Source organism: Rhinoderma darwinii, chromosome 9, assembly GCF_050947455.1.
Source record: "Rhinoderma darwinii isolate aRhiDar2 chromosome 9, aRhiDar2.hap1, whole genome shotgun sequence".
In the NCBI taxonomy this organism is placed as follows: Eukaryota; Metazoa; Chordata; class Amphibia; order Anura; family Rhinodermatidae; genus Rhinoderma; species Rhinoderma darwinii.
Window position 1 is genome coordinate 48,899,677 of NC_134695.1, and position 24,676 is coordinate 48,924,352.

General features: G+C 41.8%; 1 protein-coding gene across 1 annotated transcript in view; it reads right to left on the bottom strand.

The window, feature by feature from the left end:
* ANO9 (anoctamin 9) overlaps positions 1–11,697 on the bottom strand; it is a 43,665-nt gene extending 31,968 nt beyond the window's left edge. The window contains exons 1-2 of the mRNA XM_075836960.1: positions 11,289–11,697; positions 2,114–2,173 (exon numbers count right to left, since the gene is read on the bottom strand). Of these exons, the coding sequence (XP_075693075.1) occupies positions 2,114–2,173; positions 11,289–11,294 (66 nt within the window). The 5' untranslated portion in view covers positions 11,295–11,697. The remainder of the gene's footprint in view (positions 1–2,113; positions 2,174–11,288) is intronic.
* Between the last annotated feature and the right edge of the window lie 12,979 nt (positions 11,698–24,676).

Sequence of the window (24,676 nt, forward strand, 5' to 3'; positions counted from 1 at the left end):
TTTGATTTTCACTTTCCGTCGAGGGTTCTGTTGAGGTTTCCATCACTTTTGACAGCAAGAATATGTAGCGCTATCAAAACTACAGAAACCTTGACATATCCCATTCTACGTCAACGGAATCGGCCAGGGGCTGTTTGGATCCATTGTACGATGGATCCAGCACAGCATCATGGTTTGTGTTAAACAACTGAAGCCATAGCGCAGATGCCTAACATATTAATAATATTATTGCAGACAATTCAATAAATGACACACAATTAGGGTCAGGTGGAAAAACCAGTACAATGGAAAAAATATGACATCAGATCACGCTTACATTCAGTATTTAAATAACTGTTTCCTATGGATGACCCCACACTTGTTGTTTGGGATAGTTTTGAAACATGGCTCCCGCTATATGGACTCTCTCGGACACTTTTGGTTATTTAATACATGCCTACTTTCCCGGGAATGTCCAAGAGTTCACTGGAAAAGGGGAGACCCCGTGGAAAAGTTGGCTAGTCTCCCAGTTCACCGATAAAGACATTGGTGGGTTTTTGATGGCAGCAGGGACTGGCGTTTGTTACTGCACAGTAATGTGTGACCATAAATGATATCAAGACAGGGGCTCAGGTAAGAGAAGGGGCATTGTGGCTGGCATTAATATAGTAGGTGGCTAGCAATATTATATCTGGGGCCCAGTGACTGGCATTAATATATAGGGAATATCAAACTGTTTTGCAGCATTGTACTGCTGGGGTACATAAAAATGGGGGAAAAATATAATTGGTTATAAATGTTAGCACTGTTTTATTGATTGATTTTTTTGGAGGTCATACACAAATGTTAATTAATACTGCATTTGACTGAGGGGTTATGGGCCACCACTGGCACTGCCCAAATGGTCAGTCAATCCTCTAGCAAATACCTGATCACTGCCACCTCCATGCATGTAAAAGTCAAATCTGTGAAAAGGGTCAGATGTCACTTTCCATCCATGAACAAGCTATATCAATGCACTCCAGTCAAATAACAAATGTAACGTCAGCAGCTAATATAAATGAATCTTATAGACAGAGCCGCTATTTTCATTTACTCATATGTATATAATATAAATGAATCTTATAGACAGAGCCGCTATTTTCATTTACTCATATGTATATAATATAAATGAATCTTATAGACAGAGATGCTATTTTCTTTTATTCATATGTATATAATATAAATGAATCTTATAGACAGAGGTACTATTTCTTTTTATTTATTCATATGTATATAACTGTTTTTAGTGTTTCCCAGAACTAGAGATATGCAAGATAAAGGATTAATTACGGAGCAAGGATTTTTTTCTGGACTTCTGGACGCTAATCCCGTAAAACACTTTAGTCAACTTCTCCCAGCCCAAAATGTCTTCTCCCACGCACAAATAGATAAGATAGGCTGAAGGTTTAGTGGCCCTTTACCCACAGCCATTTTTGTACACTTGGCATGTCATTAAGATTATGAAAATACATTGTAGATATTATTTACGGACATTTCAATGGAGATTCTTCATCGATGAGCATTATATTTTCACCTACATTAAAAAGGAATAGCACCTAGATCTGTGTCCCCTCCTGGTGGAGACCTGAGTAGGGGAAAGGGGAGGTTGAAGATTGCCAACAAAACCGAATATTTGCATCTATTAGATGGAGTCCTCCTTTAATCATGGCTCCCAAGTATTATGTCTGATTATTGACACCGCCCAGCTGTCCCAGGACACCCTAGTTCTGTGCCAGCTGAATTATCGGTCATAGATGACTTCTGCTGCAGATACTCCTCCTGAGCTGATCTATTATACTTATATCTGAGACTATAATTATCAGGGACGGGAGCCCCAAGTCAGGATGGAACTGACAAGGGTCAGTGTGCCCAGCTGGCACTTAAGGGGTGCTTTGCATATTTGGCACTTTTATTGGGGGCACGATGAACATGGAGGCGCAGCACACATATCTCCGACCCCCCCATCCCAAAAATAATGAGACATGATTAAAAATTGAATTTGCATTAAATCCAGGTTCTTAAGCAGTAAAAAGGAAAAAAATCTTGAAGCACCCAAAAGTGGAATTAAAATGAAAATTGTCTTTACACTCACTGCGTATATCATTGGATCCAAATATAGCAAATGCTCCTGCCACGGCGTCCTCACTGGTTCCTGGGAAAGCAATAGTTAACTTTAGTGTAGTTATAAGGTTTACAGTATGTATAAATAGGGAGCGGAGATCTCAACATTACTAAATACAATATTTTGCTTGTTCTAGTAAAACATTGCATATTTGTCATATAGAATATAAATATATTATGTAAATTTACTAAATATGAGTAAAAACATACACATCCGGCTTTCAAAATCAATATGTGGTCTACTAATCTTATTTAATGGGAATTTTTAGTTAAGAGTGCTTTTAATAATATATCAGGAGTGTATTAAAGAATGAGTACATGGAGTTAGGCTTTAAAGAGGCTCCGTCATCAGATTATAAGTGCCCTATCTCCTACATAATGTGATCGGCGCTGTAATGTAGATAACAATAGTGGTTTTTATTTTGAAAAACGATCATTTTTGAGCAAGTTATGAGCAATTTTAGATTATGCTAATTAGTTTCTTAATAGACAACTGGGCGTGTTTTTACTTTTTACCAACTGAGCATTGTGAAGAGACGTGTATGACGCTGACCAATCAGTGACCAATCATACACTTCTCATTGTTCCAGCCCAGCTTCTTTCACTGCACAATCACACTGTAACAATGGGCTGGGACAATGAGAAGTGTATGATGCTGATTGGTCGCTGATTGGTCACTGATTGGTCAGCGTCATACACGTCTCTTCACAATGCTCAGTTGGTAAAAAGTAAAAACACGCCCAGTTGTCTATTAAGTAAGTCATTAGCATAAATCTAAAATTGTTTATAACTTGGTCAAAAATGATCGTTTTTCAAAATCAAAACCACTGTTGTTATCTACATTACAGCGCCGATCAGATTATAGGAGATAAGGCACTTATAATCTGGTGACAGAGCCGCTTTAAAGTTAATCTCCACCTTTTAACACCAAGTCTTGTTTAGATACAAAATTCTGTGCTAAATAATTTCTCAATATATATTGGTCGGAGCTCCATTTTTCTGGTACAAATTAACTGCATAGACATAGATTTAAAGGATTATTCACACTGCGGTATACATTTGGTATATGTCCCGGGGCATATGCTGAACGTATCCATACAGCCCAATTCATATGGCAAATGCCAAAAAGAGTGTCCTTTTGACATCCATCGGGGAGAGATACATCAGTATAACTTTTTTCAGCCATATGGAATACAGTGGTCAACTACGCTATTCCATACAGACGCATTCAGTAAAAATTTTGTACTACCCGGTATGTACTTCTTTATCATGTGAGCCTATGGGCAACATATGCCACTGTATGTCTATACAGGCGGCAAACCTTGTAGGCTTCTGTCGAAGGTATACATATACCTCCGCTGTACACTGCAAATACAGTGTGAATAGATCTAAATGATAAAATTTGGGCTGCCTTCTGCCACCAGGGAGAGTTCAAGATCTTAATTTTATGCAGTAAATTCCTAATCTCATCTAGAGGTATCATTAGATTCTATGCAGCGTATTTGGAGATCTGTATCAGGGAAAAACTTGTGACCACTATAAAAATATATTGAGAAATTATCCAAAGAATTTTAGAAGTAAAGGTTTGCACAGCTCACGGTTTTAAGTGAAGTCACTAGTTCATGCATACGTTATTAGAAGCCGAATAGAGGTGCTACTTTGCTAGTTGTTGAAAAAAAAGTCGCACTTGTAGGATCTCCGTTATTCGTTAAAATGTATTCCCATCACCAGAATACAGCTTCCTAGATCACTATACAAGGGGAAGAGAAAGGGAAAACCTCTTTAATCATTGTAGGATGAGACGTTCTGCGTCTTCTGAAATACTGTTGCCCTCATGCAAAAAGTTTCTAACAAAAAGTGTCAGTGTTGGGCACAGAAGCCAGTCAGATTCTGTTTTTCAGGAAATAGCTAAAATTGGAAAAAGTGACCTGATTCGTTACCATGGCCAACACTTATATTTCGTCACTATTTTCAGAATGGGAGCAATCTTGTTTATATTCTGTTGCTGAAAACCTGTACACATCTAATATTTCTCTATTACATTAAAGGGGTTTTCCCATGAAAGACATTTATGACATATCCACAGGATATGTCATAAATGTCAGATTGACTGGCATCTGGTATTCCGGTGTTAATGGCTGGCCACTGGGGGTCCCTGGAGCCGGACCCATTTCCTATGGTCATAAATGTAGTATTACAATGTATGCCAGTTGTTCAAATCAAAGTGTGCCAGAGCAAGGTCTGCCAGAGCAGGAGCCACTGTAAGTTAGGGAGACCTACCTCTGACATCCATATGCCCCTAGGGCATAAGGACATGGGTTTGTCTTGATGATATAATCCCTGTAAGTAAATTGGGAAAGCCAAACCAAAAACGTCAGGGATTGAAAGACAAGGAACTGTTGAAAGAATACGTAGAAGAAGCAAAACCGTGTACATGCCATTATAGCGCTTTGTGAACCGGGACTGGGCAATAACATTCGGTTGTTTCACATGTAGCATCTGGCTGATGCAGCGACAGTCAATTTTTGCATACAAATTGGAAAACAAGTATTGAATCATAAAGATAATCATATATGTTTATAGCTCAGATACGGGTATGATCATATGAGCAGCATTTACAAGTTACCTGATCATTACAAAAACCTCCAGCTTAAAAAATATCATGGATGCATACATTTTTATTAAAAACGCTGGAAAAAGTTTCTACAGTCAACAGTATATATAAATTTAAAGACGGTTGACGACCCTGAGCTGGATGTAAAAAACCTACCAAGACAAATTTCACACAAACACCCTGCATGAACCTCGTGTTTTACGGCCATAAAACCTTTTTCTGGATGTCCTTAGATGCTGACTGGCACTCCATGTTGGGTGGGTATGTTTATTATTGGTTATTTAGTTGGTAACGTATGGTATACATTACATAGACATTACATAATTAATGAAATACATACGTGCGATAGCTCTACACATGCCTGCTTAGTTTGTCACTTAGGCCTCATGCACACGACCCTGCACTATATACGGTCAGTAAATACTGGACGGACGGGCCATGGCGTGTCATCCGCATTTGCAGTAATAAGTATAAGGGCACGGTCCGTAAATGGAAAAAATAGGACATGTCCTATTTTTTGCGGGTCTTTTCTACGGCCCAGACACACACTCTTAAATATACAGGAAGGTGGCCGTGGCCGATCGAAATGAATGGGTCAGTATTTTTTCTGTAATTGCAGATAAAAATGACGGTCGTGTGCATGAGGCCTTAATTGGTAGAATTAGTCTACGGGGGGATTCACACGAGCGTGTATTCGGTCCGTGCGGGCCGCGTGGTTTTCACGCGGCACGCATGGACCAATACAAGTCTATGGGGCAGTACAGACAGTCCGTGCTTTTTGCGCAGCGTTTGTCTGCTGCGCAAAAAGCGCGACAGGTTCAATAACTCTGCGTATTTCGCGCATCACGCACCCATTGAAGTCAATGGGTGCGTGAAAATCACGCGCACCACACGGAAGCACTTCCGAGGGACGAGCGTGATTCGCGCAACAGCAGTGAAAAGGATGAATGAAAACCGAAAAGCACCACGTGCTTTTCTGTTTCCGAACATCCAAACGGAGTGTCTTTGCGATTAGCGAAGCCGGACAAGCGTACCGAACTTCACCGGGTTCGGCCAAAGTCGTTTTGGCCGATCCCGGCAAAAAAATTATCGGTACGCGACGTCAGGAGATAGTCACTGTCCATGGTGCTGAAAGAGTTAAACTGTTTCAGCACCATGGACAGTGACTTGCGATCCCAAAATACATTAACCTGTAAAAAAAACCGAAGTTCTAACTTACCGATTACTCCTGTCTCCTTCCTGCAGTCCGACCTCCCGGGATGACACTTCAGTTCAAGTGACAGCTCCAGCCAATCACAGGCCAAGCACAGGCTGCAGCCAATCACAGGCTGCAGCGGTCACTTGGACTGCTGCGTCATCCAGGGAGGTGGGGCCCGATGTCAAGAGAGGCGCGTCACCAAGGACGCGTCACCAAGGACGCGTCACCAAGGCAACGGCCGGGAAGTTCTCGGTAAGTAGGAACTTTATCTTTTTTTTTTACAGGTTTTTCGCTGTTGTGTTCGGCATTCACTGTCGAGGGTGCTGAAAGATTTAGCTCTTTCAGCACCTTGGACAGTGACGGGCGTTGACAAGCCTCATCTCTATGATGCCGGCTGCGCGAAAATCACGCAGCCGCGCATCAGACACGCATGACACACGCAGCTGTCAAATGGTTTTTGCGCTCGCAAAACGCTGCGTTGTTTGCGCGCGCAAAAACGCAACGTTCGTGTGAATCTCCCCTACCACTGTATAAGCTAATTGGCAGATTTGTTGCAGTTGATCAAAAGAGTTAATCATTTGCAAGTGGGCGGACTGATATCTTGTGTACTGACAATCAATGGTTTATTTCAGTCTATGGGAATTCTCTCTTCTGTAAGGGTAAGGCCACACGGAGCGGCCCTGACACGGTCGCAACGCGGCCAACAACCGCGCTGGCACTATGTAGGAGCAGCTGTCAAATACCTCGTTAAGGGGTATTCGGTTTACATGGGCATGTGCACTGCCGCTCAATTAATTCTCTATGGGTGCGCCGGAGCTAGCCGAGTGCAGTGTTCGGCTTTTTCCGGCGCTGCCTTAGAGAATAAATAGGAGGTAAGTTGTTGTCATTTGCAAAATCGTGCGACCATAAAGGGTGTTATAATTTATCGACGCATGATTTTGCAGATAAAGGGACAGTTTATCCGCGTTAACGTGCGGCCACTAACAGGCTGTTTGACAGCCGTACTGAACATGGCGCCGGTGCGGTTGTTAGCCGCATTGGGACCATGTCAGGGCCAGTCCATGTGGCCTTACCCTAATGGTAGACTGCAATTATTATCCAATTCTATACCAGCAATAAGGGCCTGTTCACATCAGCGTTGGCTTTCCGTTCAGAGGTTCTGTCTGAGGTTTCCGTCGGGTGAACCCCTCAATGGAAAGGCAAACGGAAACCTTAGTTTCCGTTTGATTCACCATTGATATCAATGGTGACGGAAACATCGCTAATGGTTTCCGTTTGTCACTATTCCGGCAGGTTTCCGTTTTTTGACGGAATCAATAGCGCAGTCGACTGTCGATTTATGGGGCCCAAACTTTAAATTAAAATGTATAAATTCCAGTTCGATAACATTGCACACCTGAACTTGCAAAACAACCGTGACCCTGCCTGTCACCACATGCCAAAATCAGCCACCCCCATTTATACATTAGTCGTTCATAACAAACTTCAGATTGCAACCAGCTACTGGCCTCAAAGATCCAGCATGGCAGATCATTTGTGGAGGGAGATCAATTGTGCCATAGAATGCCGCAAAAAGGCGCAAATTAGATCTAAAGTATCAAAATGGTGCACATGACATTATATATATTTGTAGCAACTCCCTGAGCATGTTAGAATATTCCCTATACCCCCTCATGGTTGTCGATCTTGTACACAAAAAAAAAAAAAGAGCATAACTTTAATAAATTTTGCGCATTTACAACTTCTTTTAGACACACCCCTTTTTATAGACACTTTCAAAACCAATGAGGTATGAGTAAAACGTGTTAAAGACATAATAAATTTGGCGTGTGCCATGTACTCCACATTTTGGCATAATGTGTTTTCAAATTTTGTCACATTTTGCTCCACACAAGATCCATAATCCATGAAAAATATCCTTCTGGAACTTTTATGGACTTTGGCGGCACCATGGGTAAAGTTGAATTATAACTTATTTAATTTTTCTTATGTTAGGGGGAGTTCACATGGAGTCTTTTTACACGGTTTTTGACGTGAAAACCGCGTCGGAAAACACGCCAAAAAACTGCCGAAAATGGGAGGTGGAGGCGTTTTTTCCCTATCTTGGTGTTTACGTCTCTGACCACCCATTGACATCAATGTTTTTTGCTGCGTTTTTTGCTTGCGGCGCACTGTTTCTATGGTAGTTACAGCAGAGGAAGCGTAATCTCGCGAGATTACGCTGTAGATGACAGGTTACAGCGAGATTACTGCTTTGTTCTGCTGTAACTACCATAGAAACAGTAACGAAGTGTAGAGATTGTGAATAGACATCCCGTGGAATGTCTATTCACTGTCTAAACACTTCAGTATTGTTGATGTGTTAGTATTAGGCGGGATTCACACGACCGGGTCCCGCCCGAGCCCGAGTGCCGGCCGGTAAAATTGGCCATTTTGCCCGGCCGGTTTGCATAAAGTTATGCATCAGTTCCGGGTCTGGACAGTGACATCAGCGGCAACTCCTGAAGGGGAATCCCCATGTGTTCGGGGATTCCGCTTCAGGAGTTTCCCCTGATGTCACTGCCCAGATATGGACAGAGACATCAAGCGCTCTGTCCAGGAGCGAAATCCCCGAAAACACGGGGATTTCGCTCCTTCAAGAAGCTAAAGTGGGGCCTTAGGCTGGGTTCACACGACCTATTTTCAGACGTAAACGAGGCGTATTATGCCTCGTTTTACGTCTGAAAATAGGGCTACAATACGTCGGCAAACATCTGCCCATTCATTTGAATGGGTTTGCTTACGTATTGTGCAGACGACCTGTAATTTACGCGTCGTCGTTTGACAGCTGTCTCATAGACTTCAATGAAAACATTTCCAAAAACGGACGTAAAAAACGCCACGAAAACGGCGCGAAAAACGCCTCGAAAAATGCGAGTTGGTCAAAAAACGTCTGAAAAGCAGGGTCTGTTTTCCCTTGAAAACAGCTCTGGATTTTCAGGAGTTTTTGGTCACTACGTGTGCACATACCCTTAGGCTTCCTCCACACACAGAATTTTTCACTAGCATTTTTTAAATGTAACACGTTTTTTTAGGCCGTTTTTAGTGGTGCTTTTTGTGGCGTTTTAGTGGTGTTATTTTGTACATGCTATTTTTCTGACGTTTTTAAGGTCCTATAGAGGAGCTAATGGGAAAAACGCCTGAAAAAAAGGCCATACCCAGAGCATGCTTCATCTGGGGAAAAAAACGCCACCCAAAAAATCTCAAAACGCCACAAACCAAAACGCAGTTTTGTGTATGGCATTAGATATTTTACTATAGACTTTAATGTAACATCTGGCTGCACTTAAAAACGGCATGAAAAAGCACCAATAAAAACACCACCTACGAGTCCAACCTTAAAGAAATCCTCTGGTCAAGGGGCAACATTTTAAATATGAAGGTATATATGGAGTAATAATATCTGATGCCCTCCATCTGTGCCCCTCCGCTGTTTCAGAGTCCCCTCTGTGCTGTCCCAAAATAGCTGCAGCGCTTCTTATCAGTGAAAAGAGAGTCTTAGACTCAGTATGGGAAGCGCTGTAGCCATTTTGAGACAACACCGAGGGGACCCTAAAACGGATTTAGAGCATAGGGGGCAACTGGAGGGCACCAGGTAATATTACTCCATATACCCATCACATTCATAATTTTGTCCTGAGATCGGAGGATCACTTTAAGCATTTTGCATGCAGTTTTTGAACCCAAAAGCAGGTGTGGATGATAATGGGAGAAAAAGTTTAAAAGGACAGATACTACTTTTCCTGTTATTTGAATCCACTCCTTGTTTTGACTTCAAAATATGCTTTAAAAAAACCTTGAACAAAACCTGATCAAAACCTGTACGTGTGAATACATCTTTAGCATAGTTGCCGACAGTGCCGAATTAGCCGGGACTGTCCTGACTTTACAGAGACAATCCCTGGTATATTAGGCTGGATTCACACGAGCACATTACGTCCGTAATTGACGGACGTATTTCGGCCGCAAGTCCCGGACCGAACACACTGCAGGGAGCCGGGCTCCTGGAATCATAGTTATGTACGATGCTAGGAGTCCCTGCCTCGCTGCCGGACAACTGTCCAATACTGTAATCATATTTTCAGTACGGGATAGTAGTTCCATGGAGAGGCAGGGACTCCTAGCGTCGTACATAACTATGATGCTAGGAGTCCGGCTCCCTGCACTGTGTTCGGTCCGGGACTTGCGGCCGAAATACGTCCGTCAATTACGGACGTAATGTGCTCGTGCGAATCCAGCCTTACTGTCCCGGACGTGTCCCGACAACTGGTAACTGCCATATTAAATTGTATCTGCATCCTCAGGATGAATACTATGGCAGAGCAGAAAACTATCTGCTCCCTGCTCTGCAATTCAATAGGCTACAGGATCCCTGCGAATGCCGACATGATGTCACTGGATCACGTCAGCCTTTGCAAGGATCCCGTTCCGGCGCCTCATGGGCTGCAGGATTGAGTAGGCTGTAAAGCTCTGTTCTTCGTGGGAATGGGGCTGGGTGAGTATAAGATTTTTTTATTTGTTTGGGTGGTACCTGGGCACTACATAGAGAGGGAGTGTGGCACTATCGATAAAGGGGGTAGTGTGTGGCACTATCTACAAAGGGGGGAGTATGGCACTATCAAAGCAGGAGTGTGTGGCACTATCTAAAAAGGTGGTGTGTGGCACTATCTACATAGGGCACTGTGGCACTATCTACAGAGGGCACTATGGCATCTACAGAGGGCACTGTCACTTTCTAAAATGGGGGGTGTGTGGCATTATCTACAGGGGACTGTGTGTGGCACTCTTCAGGGGGCTGTGTGTGTGGCACTATCTACAGGGGCACTGTGGCATTATCTAAAACTAGCTAAGCTGTTTTTTACGTTACCAGTAGCGGTCAGCACATATCACCTAGCCCTAGTGATCAAGTGAGACATCGCCTGCCTGTAAAAAAACATAACCAAAGAGATACTGGCCACCATAGTAGTTGTCAGCCAAACTAGTGCAGAAATTCTGGGAAGAAAGCCACGCCCACCCGATAAGCCACACCCTAAATGTCCCTGTAAAAAATGTCCAAATGTTGACAACTATACATTAGCCAAAACCAGGAGTAGATACTATACAGTAGAGACTTCTTTCAGATTTAGTCTACAGGAAAGATATATATATTTTTCTTCTTGGATTCACCTTTACTTTTGGCTGGAAAAGATGCATTTAAAGTTTACTGTGTGAACAACACCTAAATTTAAGTACATTTGATTACAACACAATACAGCCTGGGTATGAAAAAAATGGGAATTCTGCATCAGCTCTTACCTGCATCTTGCTGTGTCCGTGTCCCAGGTGTTCTACGTGGCTTGAGCTCCTGCAGGAAATTCCCGTCTTCTCCTGAGAATCAGAATAAAGTCCAGTTCCCACTCAACTATATGTGTGGATTGTCTGGCTCCTCTTACATGTCTGTAGTGTCTAATCTCTGTAGTTACCAAGTATCTTCAATATTTGTCACCTTACTGACGCCACTTTCTTGTCCATAGGAATGTGAAGCCCTGTGTGTGCGCCAAGGCACGGGTACTAGGTTAACTCCGAACTGGAATCCTCCAGATACCTGTAATCAAAATGAAATAAGAACTTGCAAATCTTCTATGTTCGGGGATATGTCAAGTATTTGCCCAATTCTATGAGATTCCAGTTTTCCTTCCCCGGTGAGCCTTGTATAAGGACTGTGTCCCTGGAGAGACCTGACTTCCGTGATTGTTGTCTCTCCTCCCTGTGAGCCTGGGGCTGTAGGTGGAGGAGACATAGGTGTCTGAAGCAGGTGAAATGCACAAGGGACACTCCCAGAATCTTAGGACAAGCATATGTATCTCCTCGGCCGCACTTACCTGCACGCACCAGCTCAGTTTTGAGAGCCACACAAATATACAGTATATCATTATATACTAGTAATAGCAAACACAGTACATGGGGACATTTTTCTGAAGATCTGATTAGTGACCATGTTTGTAAATAGTGCAAACATTTCTTTGTACTATAAGATATCTATAGGAATTATTTTTAATGTTTTTGTGTTTTTTGCATTGGAAGCAGCGCAGACTATTTTCTGATAGAAATAATGATTAATCGCAAGAAAATCAAACAAATCATTGCAAGTGACATAAAGGTGACATATTGTATAATTGATGAATCTTCAGGAAAAATTACCACCAAAAATATGGCCAGCTTTTTATTATCAAGATGTCATAGTTTAACCCCTTAGACCCCTTAATGCAGTTTTTCTTGCAGTTTTAGGCCAGATTTAGACGAGCGTGTGCGTTTTGCGCGCGCAAAAAACGCTGCATTTTGCGCGCGCAAAAGGTACTTAACAGCTCCGTGTGTCACCCTCGTATGATGCGTGGCTGCATGATTTTCATGCAGCCGCCATCATTATGACACTCTGTTTGTATGTTTGTAAACAGAAAAGCACGTGGTGCTTTTCTGTTTTCATTCATACTTTTTACTGCTGTTGCGCGAATCACGTGCGTCACACGGAAGTGCTTCCGTGTGCTGCGCATGATTTTCACGCACCCATTGACTTCAATGGGTGCGTGATGCGCGAATAACGCACAAATATAGGACATGTCATGAGTTTTACGCAGTGAAACTCACGGACAGTCTGCGCAGCCCCATAGACTAACATAGGTCCGTGCGACGCGCGTTGCACGGACGTATATCACGTTCATCTAAATAAGCCCTTAGCCTCAGTTTTTTTGAGCCAAAGCCAAAAGTGGGTCCAAAAGGAAGTAAAGGTATAAAGCAGAGATTGATATGTTTTCTTTTTTTTGTGTCCGCACTCCTGTGTTTGGCTAAAGAAAAAGTCAGCCAAAGCTGCATTAAAACTTTGTGTGTGATCCTGGCCTTAAAGAGGCTCTGTCACCACATTATAAGTGTCCTGTCTCCTATATAAGGAGATAGGCGCTATAATGTAGGTGACAGCAGTGCTTTTTATTTAAAAAAAACTATCTGTTTTCACCACTTTATTCGCGATTTTAGATTTATGCTAATGAGTTGCTTAATGCCCAATTGGGCGTGTTTTTACTTTAGACCAAGTGGGCGTTGTACAGAGGAGTGTATGACGCTGACCAATCAGTGACCAATCAGCGTCATGCACTCCTCTCCATTCATTTACTCAGCACATAGGGATCCTTTTAGATCACTATGTGCTGTCTTATACTAACACATTAACGATACTGAAGTGTTTAGACAGTGAATAGACATTCCACGGGATGTCTATTCACAATCCCTGCACTTCGTTACTGTTTCTGTGGTAGTTACAGCAGAGCAAGCGTAATCTCGTTGTAACCTGTCATCTACAGCGTAATCTCGCGAGATTACGCTTGCTCGGCTGTACGTACCACAGAAACAGTAACAAAGTGCAGAGATTGTGAATAGACATCCCGTGGAATGTCTATTCACTGTCTAAACACTTCAGTATCGTTAATGTGTTAGTATAAGGCTGGGTTCACACGACCATGATACGACCGTAATGGACAGAACATATTTCGGCCGCAAGTCCCGGACCGAACACAGTGCAGGGAGCCGGGCTCCTAGCATCGTAGTTATGTACGATGCTAGGAGTCCCTGCCTCTCCGTGGAACTAATGTCCCGTACTGAAAACATGATTACAGTACGGGACAGTTGTCCTGCAGCGAGGCAGGGACTCCTAGCATCGTACATAACTATGATGCTAGGAGCCCGGCTCCCTGCACTGTGTTCGGTCTGGGACTTGCGGCCGAAATACGTTCCGTCCATTACGAACGTAACATGGGCGTGTGAACCCAGCCTAAGACAGCACATAGTGATCTAAAAGGATCCCTATGCGCTGACTAAATTAATGGAGGGGAGTGCATGACGCTGATTGGTCACTGATTGGTCAGCGTCATAAACTCCTCTGTACAATGCCCACTTGGTCTAAAGTAAAAACACGCCCACTTTGGCATTAAGCAACTCATTAGCATAAATCTAAATCGCTAATAAAGTGGTGAAAATAGATCGTTTTATTAAATAAGAAGCACTGCTGTCACCTACATTACAGCGCCGATCTCCTTATGTAGGAGATAGGGCACTTATAATGTGGTGACAGAGTCTCTTTAAGGACACAGCTAATTTGGACCTCTAGGCCTCTTTTACACACGCATGTAAAAAACGCCAAGCGTCTTATGAGTTTTTCATTGTTTTTTCACATCTGTTTTTTGGAGGCAATATTTATCTAGTGTTATTTATAAATACGTTTATCCACTCCATTAAAAACATGGTTGAGTAATGTGTGTGATTCCACCCTCCGGCAGCAATGTATTTTTCCTTTTTTGACTCACTGTATTCCTAAAGACATAACTTTTTTTTTTATTGATGTGGTCTTTTTTTTTTTTTATCACAGGAGTCTTTTTTCTTCTTAGTTAATTTGAAAGTACATAATAATTAGCATTTAATTTATATAATTTTTTTAGAAGAATGCTAAAAATTCTATTCCGCTGTTTTTTTTCAAAACCCCTTAACTTACAAGTTCCATTTATTGTATATATTTTAATGAATAAGGGGAAACCTAATATGTATATATTTTTTGCTTTTATGGCATTTGATAAAAACTTTAATAAAAAATAATTTTGTTCATTCTATGTTTTTGTTTACGTTTTTTGTAACTAATTATTTTATTAAACCTTACTTTATTTATTTTTTGGCCCATAACGGGAATTTTATTAGTTATAATCCATTGGAACACTCAGGGTATGTTCATACGGCTTATTTTCGGCCGCAAAAATCGGAAGCAGGACGCCTCCAAACATTTGCCCGTTGATTTCAATGGGAAAAACCACGTTCTGTTCTGACGGGCCGTTTTTTTACGTGGCCGTTTTGAAAAAAAGTACTGCATGTCACTTCTTGAGCTGTTTTTGGAGCCGGTTTTCATTGACTCTATAGAAAAACAGCTCCAAAAATGGCCGTAAAAAATGGCGCGAAAAATGCGAGTTGCTAAAAAAACGGCTATTTTTAGAAGTTTTTTGCTAAGCGTGTGAACATACCCTCATATCTAATACAGTATGGCTATGTTCACACATCGCAATTTGTTGCAGATTTTGATGCAGATTATTGAGCCAAAGCCAGAAGTGGATCCAGGAGGAAAGAGAAGTATAAGTTCTTCTTTATATTTCTCATTCCTCTTGAAATCACTCATGGCTTTGGTTAAAAAAAAAAATCTGCATCAAAATCTGCAACAAATTGCGATGTGTGAACATAGCCTACCTGGATGAAGATCCTGAATGTGAGACCCTCATCTATTAACTTATCCTTCCCCAGTGTGGCATGCAGTCTAATTACATGCTGGAAAATACTGGCGGTGCTGCCCCTACTGTAAAGTTCTCCGAAAACATGGTAGATTGTCCTGTGAAATGGCAGCATGAAGACGACGCAGCTGCCACATCAGGTCTTGTTCATGAGCTGTATAACCTATTAATAATAAACCATTAGTCTGTCGTTTTCAGGAATTTTATCTCTTGTCACCAGGTGACACTCAGCTCTGAAATATTTATTGACAACATTTATTATAGGAGGAAGCAGTAAAACAGAAAGTTGTTTTCGGTCATTTGGAAAATGTCAGTGTTATTTCAATGCAGCAGAAAAACCATTTACAAAAATATCTCACAGTACAAATGAAACGTATCACTCCAATGCACGGATGTGTACACAGTCCTCAGCTATTGCAGCAGAACCCCCGTCCTGTAAATGTTTATGCTACACGTGTCCTCATAAAAATACCTTACTATAGTATGTGCCATTATAATGTAGTGAAAATTGTCTTCCTCTATACTGGCATTGTAGCATTACTGTACTACCTGTACCTGTGGAGCATGACCCAATAAATACAAATGTGTTAATACTGTCATCACAATGACAGCTTCTTCTAATACTGAATTCATAATAAAATGTGCCCAATATATATATTTACTGGTAGAACATTAAAGGGGTCATCCGCTTTTTGTTAGAAGGATCCCCCATTGATAACATGATCACATGGTGTTCCACTCTTGGGACCCCCAGTGATCAGCTATGAGCTGTGAGGGAACCTGGTAGTAAGTGTTCAATTCCCCTGCAGCGCTACGGGAGGAGAAAGGAAGCATTACACAGTTTCCAAGGAAAAAATAATCACACCGTGCAGCCTTGGACTGGGCCCACCAGAGGTGATTCTGAGGGCCCACCCTCTATCTATATAGAACATGTACATGTCCACTTTTCATTTCATCGTAGTCCTTGTTGTTATCATTGTACACATAGGGCATATCATCAATAAGGTCTAATAGGTAATTTGTGAAGCATCCGATAAAAAATAGACCCTAGTGGCACGTGATTGGCACCAAAGAGCTCCAAATGGGGTTGACTACTGCTGGACCTTTAAAGACCTTTATTGTGTCAGAGCCTGGGCCCACCGGATGATCCTCTGGTTCTCTGGTGGGCCAGTCCAACCCTGTCTCCGTGTAATGCACGGATGTATTTGGTCCTCCAGAAATAGACATGCTCTTTCTAGCCTATTACTGATAGATAAGGGTCCTAAGTTGTGGGCTGAACTCTATTTGCACTAATAAGGTATTTAAAAATGGGTTTTCTCAACCAAACAACCCCTTTAAATTTTAATCTTTGTAGCCTGCAGGGCTACACAGCTACACTACTGCAGTGGCTGTACTTTGTTAACATTTCTCGGGGTCATGTAAGGGGATTTTGTGCCCCAGTTTTATCCTGGTTTCCTGAGGTTTTGGTACTCTGGTGTCTGGTATACAGAAATAAAAGGCCCAGTCGCTTGTGTCAAATGATGTGTCTCTTGTGTTAAGTACTTTTTGTCTAGTGTTACTAACCCTATCTGCTTTCTTCCCCCCCAAAACTTAAAATAAGTATTAAGTGATAGATCTCTTATTGGATGACTACTTTTAGGGTTTCTGTTATTACGGAGACCGGAATAAGCCAAAACCAATAACCTCTAGTAGTGCTTATTTCCTTGGGGAACGGAGGATCAGACATGTTTATATCTATATGTTGGGGGACTGTTGGGCTGCTCCCATACACATTAGATATTTACCTATTATGTCCCCACAGAAAATAAGGATCTGAAGCAACACTCCTTTAATTCAGTGAAAATAGTGTTTATTGACTTAAAGGGAACCTGTCACCAGCATTTCACCAATTGAACTCTACTCACCCCTCGCTGGCCGCTGCTGTTAAAAGTTCATTGCCTTTATCCCCTCTCCTAAACTCCTCCTCCGACCGTAAATAACAGTCTGCAAACATTTTGCGCCTTTTATGGTACTAATCCATCAGTCTCATTCATTCCTCTTCTGTTGCCCGCCCACCACCTAAAACTGGCCCGCGCTGAATGCAAAAATCTTGTCTGAGATAGCGTGCATGCACCTCAAATCTAGTTACTACGCATGCTATGGTGTCCCATTGTGCGCACGCACCAGAACAGACCAATGCGCAAGCGCGGGATTTCATGTGCTGGGTGGAGGCGAGGAGCTGTCAATAAAAAAAAAGGAGGCGGGGCTAAATCAGAAAGGCTTGGGGAATGAAGATATGATTCTTTTATGCTAATTAGTATATGGCACAGGAACACTAAAAACGTAGAAGATAATTATAGGTTACATAAAAATTATTTTTCACCGACTTCCACCAGGTATTGCTGGTTTAATAGGGGAAATGCTGGTGACAAGTTCCCTTTAAGGTTTAACAGCAACATTTAACCTCTTCCATAGAGGCATTTCTGCGCATTTTTGCTTGAAAGTGACTCTATGGAAGAGGTGAAACGTTGCTGTTAAACCTTGGGTAAATTTAAGGAGTGCTGCTTCACATTTTTATTTTCTGTGGATACTCTAGAGGGGTGAGGTCAGACCTCCTAAAGCTTTGCAACTGGCTTTAAATATAGTGCTGCTCTAATTTCTTCAAATCCCTTATATGTACTGTATGGGCAGCATTGCTTTATGGTGAGAAGTGGCTGTCATGTGACATCTGCTCCCTTCAATGTAATCAGGACATTTAAGGACTTCCAGTGCAGAAGGTAAAAGGAAACCAGCCTTGTCACATTCACCATTCCTTATATTAATTCACATACACAAATGAAGTCCATAAAGATTGTTGTTTTGGGCTAAATATTTTATTATCTTCCAGTTATGAATGGGATATTTTCTGGACCAAGTAAATTATGTGAGGTATGTGGATGAGTATGGCCAGTCTATATATCACTCAGATTTTAATTAGACATACAATGTATATAATTTGCATGTGTTAATAATGGATCACAAGTCATGAGTTGGCAACCACAACCAAAAATTAGGCATTTCTAGGATAACTAGTATAACAGTAGTAATGGACACTTGTGTCAGGATACGCTAGATACACTCAAGAGGCATTTTTACTGGGAACATGTGGTTTGTACTTGTTGGTCTTCTCTTTGTTGCCTTGAAAATTTTAAATATGTTTTTTAGAAATTTGAACAAAAAGTATTCAGGGTCCGTATCTCCAGGATGTACTGTACAATAAAACAGCCACATTCATTTGTTTGTCATCGACATATATAGTATATTGATAGGATGTATCATAAATGTCTGACCGGTGGGGGTCTGACTAGATCCAGAGAACAAGGTGAGTGACCATGCTTGGCATTTTCCTTATCTAATAAAAAGGGACCACGCACGTGAAATGGGACCCAGCACCCTTTCATTGGATCCCCCCCCCCCCCAATCAGACATTTATAAAATATTCTATCAATATGCCATAAATGTATGTGGTGGGAAGAGCCATGTGAATGTATCTTCCCACAATGGCCAATTATCACCTGCTCAGAGGATCCATGCTGAAACATCCGGGACCCCCGTTCTAGTGATCAGTGGGGGTCCGAGTGCTGGGGTCCCCAGTGAACATACATTTATTAACTATCCTGTGGATAGGTAAAATTGATGTCCATTGTGGAAAAACCTCTTTAAATCCTTGAGGACAAAAAACAGCAATTGTGGTGGTCTTTCTTTTTTTCATGGCGTTCACCCTTCGGGTTAAAAATTTTATACTGTAATAGTTCGGACTTTTATGAACGTGGTGACACCAATTATGTTTATTTTTTTATTTTTTACTTTAGGAGAAATATAGCGAAAGGTTTTGTTTTTTTTAACTATTACGTTCCTGAGCCAGTTCCATGCTTCTGCCCCTCGGCCATAATGTACAGTCACATCATTGGTCATTAAGTGGTTAAGTATTCCAGGTCTTTTCTTTTCAGGCTGCCAGCTATATTGATTTCTATTGAAAGCTAAGGAAAGAGAAACTAGTTACACTTTACACTACATTCCCCAACGTTCCTTGGGGAAAACCCATCAGAACAAAGCCAGGTTTGCCCTTAAGGGGGTTTTCCAGACCAATCATTTAGTTTTAAGTAAATTGAAGGTGGTTTAAAATTAAAAAAAAGAGTATTTACCTATAAAATCCCTTGCTGCTCCTGCGCCAAAGGTTTCCATGGTTAGCTTTACCATAACCTCAATAGGTGTTAAAAGGAGTTTTCTCAAAAACATAAGCCCTATTTAAATCGAAGCCACCTTGGCAGCTGGCCATAAATTTGTATGAAAAAAAAGTATAGCTGAGATAGAGCCATCATGTCCATATGACCTTAGAGGGCGTTTTATAAAGTGTTGTCTTCATTAGAAAACCCCTTTTAAAAAAAAAAGACCTTGATATATTTTTGATAAACCAATATGCTGTACAAGAAACCCCCTTTCTGCAAAGAACAGTTTACTTTTTTGGCATATTTGCCGCATACGGAGCAATAAACCAAAACCACCAATGAAACTCAAAGCTTCTCATAGTGTGGGTGTACGCACATGTGGCTTCCCTGGTGGTTTCATCCTCTGACATGTTATGGTGGGAAAATCATAGTACATCCTTACAAAACCACATATATTGCTTCCAGGGCCCCATAACACATGGATTTACTCATCCCTCATTTCTTCTCTGAGTTGGTGTTTGCATAGATCTTAAAGCTCTATTATGCAGAATGGTTTATTAAGTATGGTATGAAATGCATTTATTTTTTTTGCGGGTGGGGGGGGGGGCAACATCATAGCATCAACGTTGGTAGCTGATGTCTTTACATCCCTAAAAGACAAATAAGCCAATCAGAGAGTAATTGACATGTTTGAAGGTGCTGATTTTGCCAGATTGTGTCATTGTGTATTAGGTTCCTATTTTCGGCCATTTTTCAGGCTGTAAACAGCACAAAAAACGGCTAACGTTTTTCGCTACGTTTTTTGCGGCCGTTTTCGGAGCTGTTTTCATTGGAGTCTATGAGAAAACGGCTCCAAAAACGTCCCAAGAAGTGTCCTGCACTTCTTTTGACGAGCCGTCATTTTCCGCGCCGTATTTTGACAGCGACGCGGAAAATGACAGCTCGTCTGCAAAGAACATCGTAAGACCCATTGCAAGTAATGGGCAGATGTTTGCCGACGTATTGGAGCCGTCTTTTCAGGCGTAATTCGAGGCGTAAAACGCACATACCCTAAAACTTTCTTTTTTCACTTCTAGGGCCTTTTTCACACGGCGCTAAAAAAAAAAAGACTTGTAAACGCGTCAAAAACGCTAGCGTCTTTGCAAAGCACTTTAAGTCATTTTTTTAACGTGTCTTTTGCAGCTTTTTTTTTACGTGTTTTTGGCGTGTAATTAGGACTCTTATTGACTATGGCAATTAGGCGCGTTTTTGGCCCCAAGAATTTACCTGACGCTTCTTTTTTTACACAACGCGTTTTTTAAACACACGAGCGGAAAAAAACCCTGCATGGTATGCACTACAATGCGTTTTCCCATTGATGTCAATGGGAAATTTAAAGCAAGTGTTTTTGACGCGTTTTTCCAGCGTGTAAAACGCAGCAAAAACGCATGAAATGCACGCTGTGTGAACAAGGCCTAAATGGTCAAGCCTTTTCTAGGTAAGGGCTCATTCAGATGAGCATGATTCTCGTCCATGTGCTGTGCATTGAAACAACGCACAGCACACGGACCCAGTGATTTCAATGGCGGTATTCACACATGCATGAGTTTTCACGTGAGTGGCCATCGCATGTCCTATATTGGTGCCTTTTCAAGCACCTAGACGCCCATTGAAGTCAATGGGTGTGTGAAAACTATGGACAGCACACGGACGCACATCCATGTGCTGTCCGTGTTTTACGCATCAGTTACATTGAAAAAAATAAGAAAGTGCTAGCAAGTGTGTGAAAAATACATACCACACGCAGAGCACACTGATGCAAAAACGCAATACACACGGACAGATTTACACCGTTTTTTTACGTAAATCCGTCACACTCGTGTGAATGTAGCCGTTTTTGCATACTTCCGTTTTATTTACTTCTCCAAAAGCATAAAGATTTTATCTTCATCAAGGCACACTTACGTCTTGGGCTTGTACATTCCTTTCATGTGTTTAGTTTCTATGTTTGAACAGAAAGTTTTGGTTTTTATATGGTTCTTTTGCAACTAATAGCCGTAAGACAAGCTCTTACGTGTATTTCTATTTTTGGATGCGTGATATGAATGTGGTAAGTTACATATACAAACAGTGGACATATTTGCACTTACAATGATTTTTTAGTCATCCATTACATATTGTTGAGTTTCATAGACCTTGAAAAACCAGAAGTCTAGCCACATACAATACGAAGGCTATGCTCTGAGCAGAGGTGCAAGAGTGGGAAGTGCTGACATTACAAATGCTGAACAGGTTTGGATACAATGTACTAGATGGACAATTCCGTCATTGACATTACAGCATACAAAGTGTTCCAAACCACAAAGCTTTCATCTTTTATGTATTTATTTGAAAAAATAAATCTGCCAATCTGTGAATTTAATTTATGCCTAAAATATGAACAAATTCATTTTAAAGAGACTCTGTCACCAGTTTATAAATTACCTATCTCCTACCTAATCTAATAGGCGCTTTAGATAACTACTGTTTGTTGTTTTTTTTTAAAAAACAGCGTTTATTATTGACCAAGTTATGAACATTTTTCGATTTATGCTAATTTTTTCTAAATGTCCAACTGGGCGTTTTTTTTCCTATTCACCAAGTGGGGCGTTGTATAGAAGAGTGTATGACGCTGACCAATCTCTTCATTCCAGCCCAGCTTGATTCACAGCACAGCGTGATCTTGCGAGATCACGCTGTGACGTCACTTCCTCCCGCAGGTCCTTCACCGGAGCGACGGAAGACTGAACAGACCGCCTCCAGCCGCTGCAGATTCGGATAAATGTTTTGGCACAGCTGGAGGCCATTTAGCAGTTGGGCATTTTGAAAAATTTGCATAAATCGAAAAATGTTCATAACTTGGTCAATAATAAGGGTATGTTCACACGGCCTATTTACGGACGTAATTCGGGCGTTTTGGCCCCGAATTACGTCTGAAAATAGCGCCTCAATAGCGCTGACAAACATCTGCCCATTGAAAGCAATGGGCAGACGTTTGTCTGTTCACACGAGGCGTATATTTACGCGCCGCTGTCAAATGACGGCGCGTAACTAGACGCCCGCGTCAAAGAAGTGACCTGTCACTTCTTTGGCCGTAATTGGAGCCGCTATTCATTGACTCCAATGAATAGCAGCGCTAATTACGGCCGTAATTGACGCGGCGTTCAAGCGCCTGCACATGCCGGTACGGCTGAAATTACGGGGATGTTTTCAGGCTGAAACATCCCCGTAATTTCAGCCGTTACGGACCCCCGCCGTGTGAACATACCCTAAATGTTTTTTTTTTAAAAAAAACAGTAGTTATCTACATCAAAGTGCCTATTACATTAGGTAGGAGATAGGGAAGTTATAAACTGGTGACAGAGCCTCTTTAAATGTATGTTCCCACAGTTCAGATTTTGCTTGCTTTTTCTAAGCCAAATTCAGAATTGCTTACAGGAGAGCAGTCCTATAAGGCCAAGCCAAAGCCACACGTGGCGGAATTCCTCTTGAATTCCGCAGCGGACACTCCGCAGCGTTAATCCGCAGCGGAGCCGTTTGTCCATTGACTTCCACTTTTATTTAGCAGTGTTCGTTTAGACAATGCGTAAAATTCCGCTGCGGAGCATAGGCTGCGGAGCGGAATTTGGTGTCCGCAGCATGCTAGGGCTGTTGCGGAGTTGTGGCGGACTGGTTGCGGACTCATGGCGGAATTTCTCCATTGACTTCAATGGAGATTCTAATTTCCGCAATGAAGTCCGCAGCTGTCATGCACATGTTATGTGTGCTGCGGATGCGTCTTGCTTTTTTGACATGACATTTCTTCATTCTGGCTGGACCTACACTACCGTTCAAAAGTTTAGGGTCACTTAGAAATTTCCTTATTTTTGAAAGAAACGCACTCTTTTTCAATGAGGATAACATTAAATTAATCAGAAATACACTCTATACATTGTTAATGTGCTAAATGACTATTCTAGCTGCAAACGTCTGGTTTTTAATGCAATATCTACATAGGTGTATAGAGGCCCATTTCCAGCAACCATCACTCTAGTTTTCTAATGGTACATTGTGTTTGCTAACTGTGTTAGAAGGCTAATGGATGATTAGAAAACACTTGAAAACCCTTGTGCAATTATGTTAGCACCGCTGTAAACAGTTTTGCTGTTTAGAGGAGCTTTAAAACTGACCTTCCCTTGAGCTAGTTGAGAATCTGGAGCATTACATTTGTGGGTTCGATTAAACTCTCAAAATGGCTAGAAAAAGAGAGCTTTCATGTGAAACTCGACAGTCTATTCTTGGTCTTAGAAATGAAGGCTATTCCATGCGAGAAATTGCCAAGAAACGGAAGATTTCCTACAACGGTGTGTACTACTCCCTTCAGAGGACAGCACAAACAGGCTCTAACCAGAGTAGAAAGAGAAGTGGGAGGCCCCGCTGCACAACTGAGCAACAAGACAAGTACATTAGAGTCTCTAGTTTGAGAAATAGACGCCTCACAGGTCCTCAACTGGCAGCTTCATTAAATAGTACCCGCAAAACGCCAGTGTCAACGTCTACAGTGAAGAGGCGACTCCGGGATGCTGGCCTTCAGGGTAGAGTGGCAAAGAAAAAGCCATATCTGAGACTGGCTAATAAAAGGAAAAGATTAATATGGGAAAAAGCACACAGACATTGGACAGAGGAGGATTGGAAAAAAGTGTTATGGACAGACGAATCAAAGTTTGAGGTGTTTGGATCACACATCAGAACATTTGTGAGACGCAGAACAACTGAAAAGATGCTGGAAGAGTGCCTGACGCCATCTGTCAAGCATGGTGGAGGTAACGTGATGGTCTGGGGTTGCTTTGGTGCTGGTAAAGTGGGAGATTTGTGCAAGGTAAAAGGGATTTTGAATAAGGAAGGCTATCACTCCATTTTGCAATGCCATGCCATACCCTGTGGACAGCGCTTGATTGGAGCCAATTTCATCCTACAACAGGACAATGATCCAAAGCACACCTCCAAATTATGCAAGAACTATTTAGGGAAGAAGCAGGCAGCTGGTATTCTATCTGTAATGGAGTGGCCAGCGCAGTCACCAGATCTCAACCCCATAGAGCTGTTGTGGGAGCAGCTTGACCGTATGGTACACAAGAAGTGCCCATCAAGCCCATCCAACTTGTGGGAGGGGCTTCTGGAAGCATGGGGTGAAATTTCTCCCGAT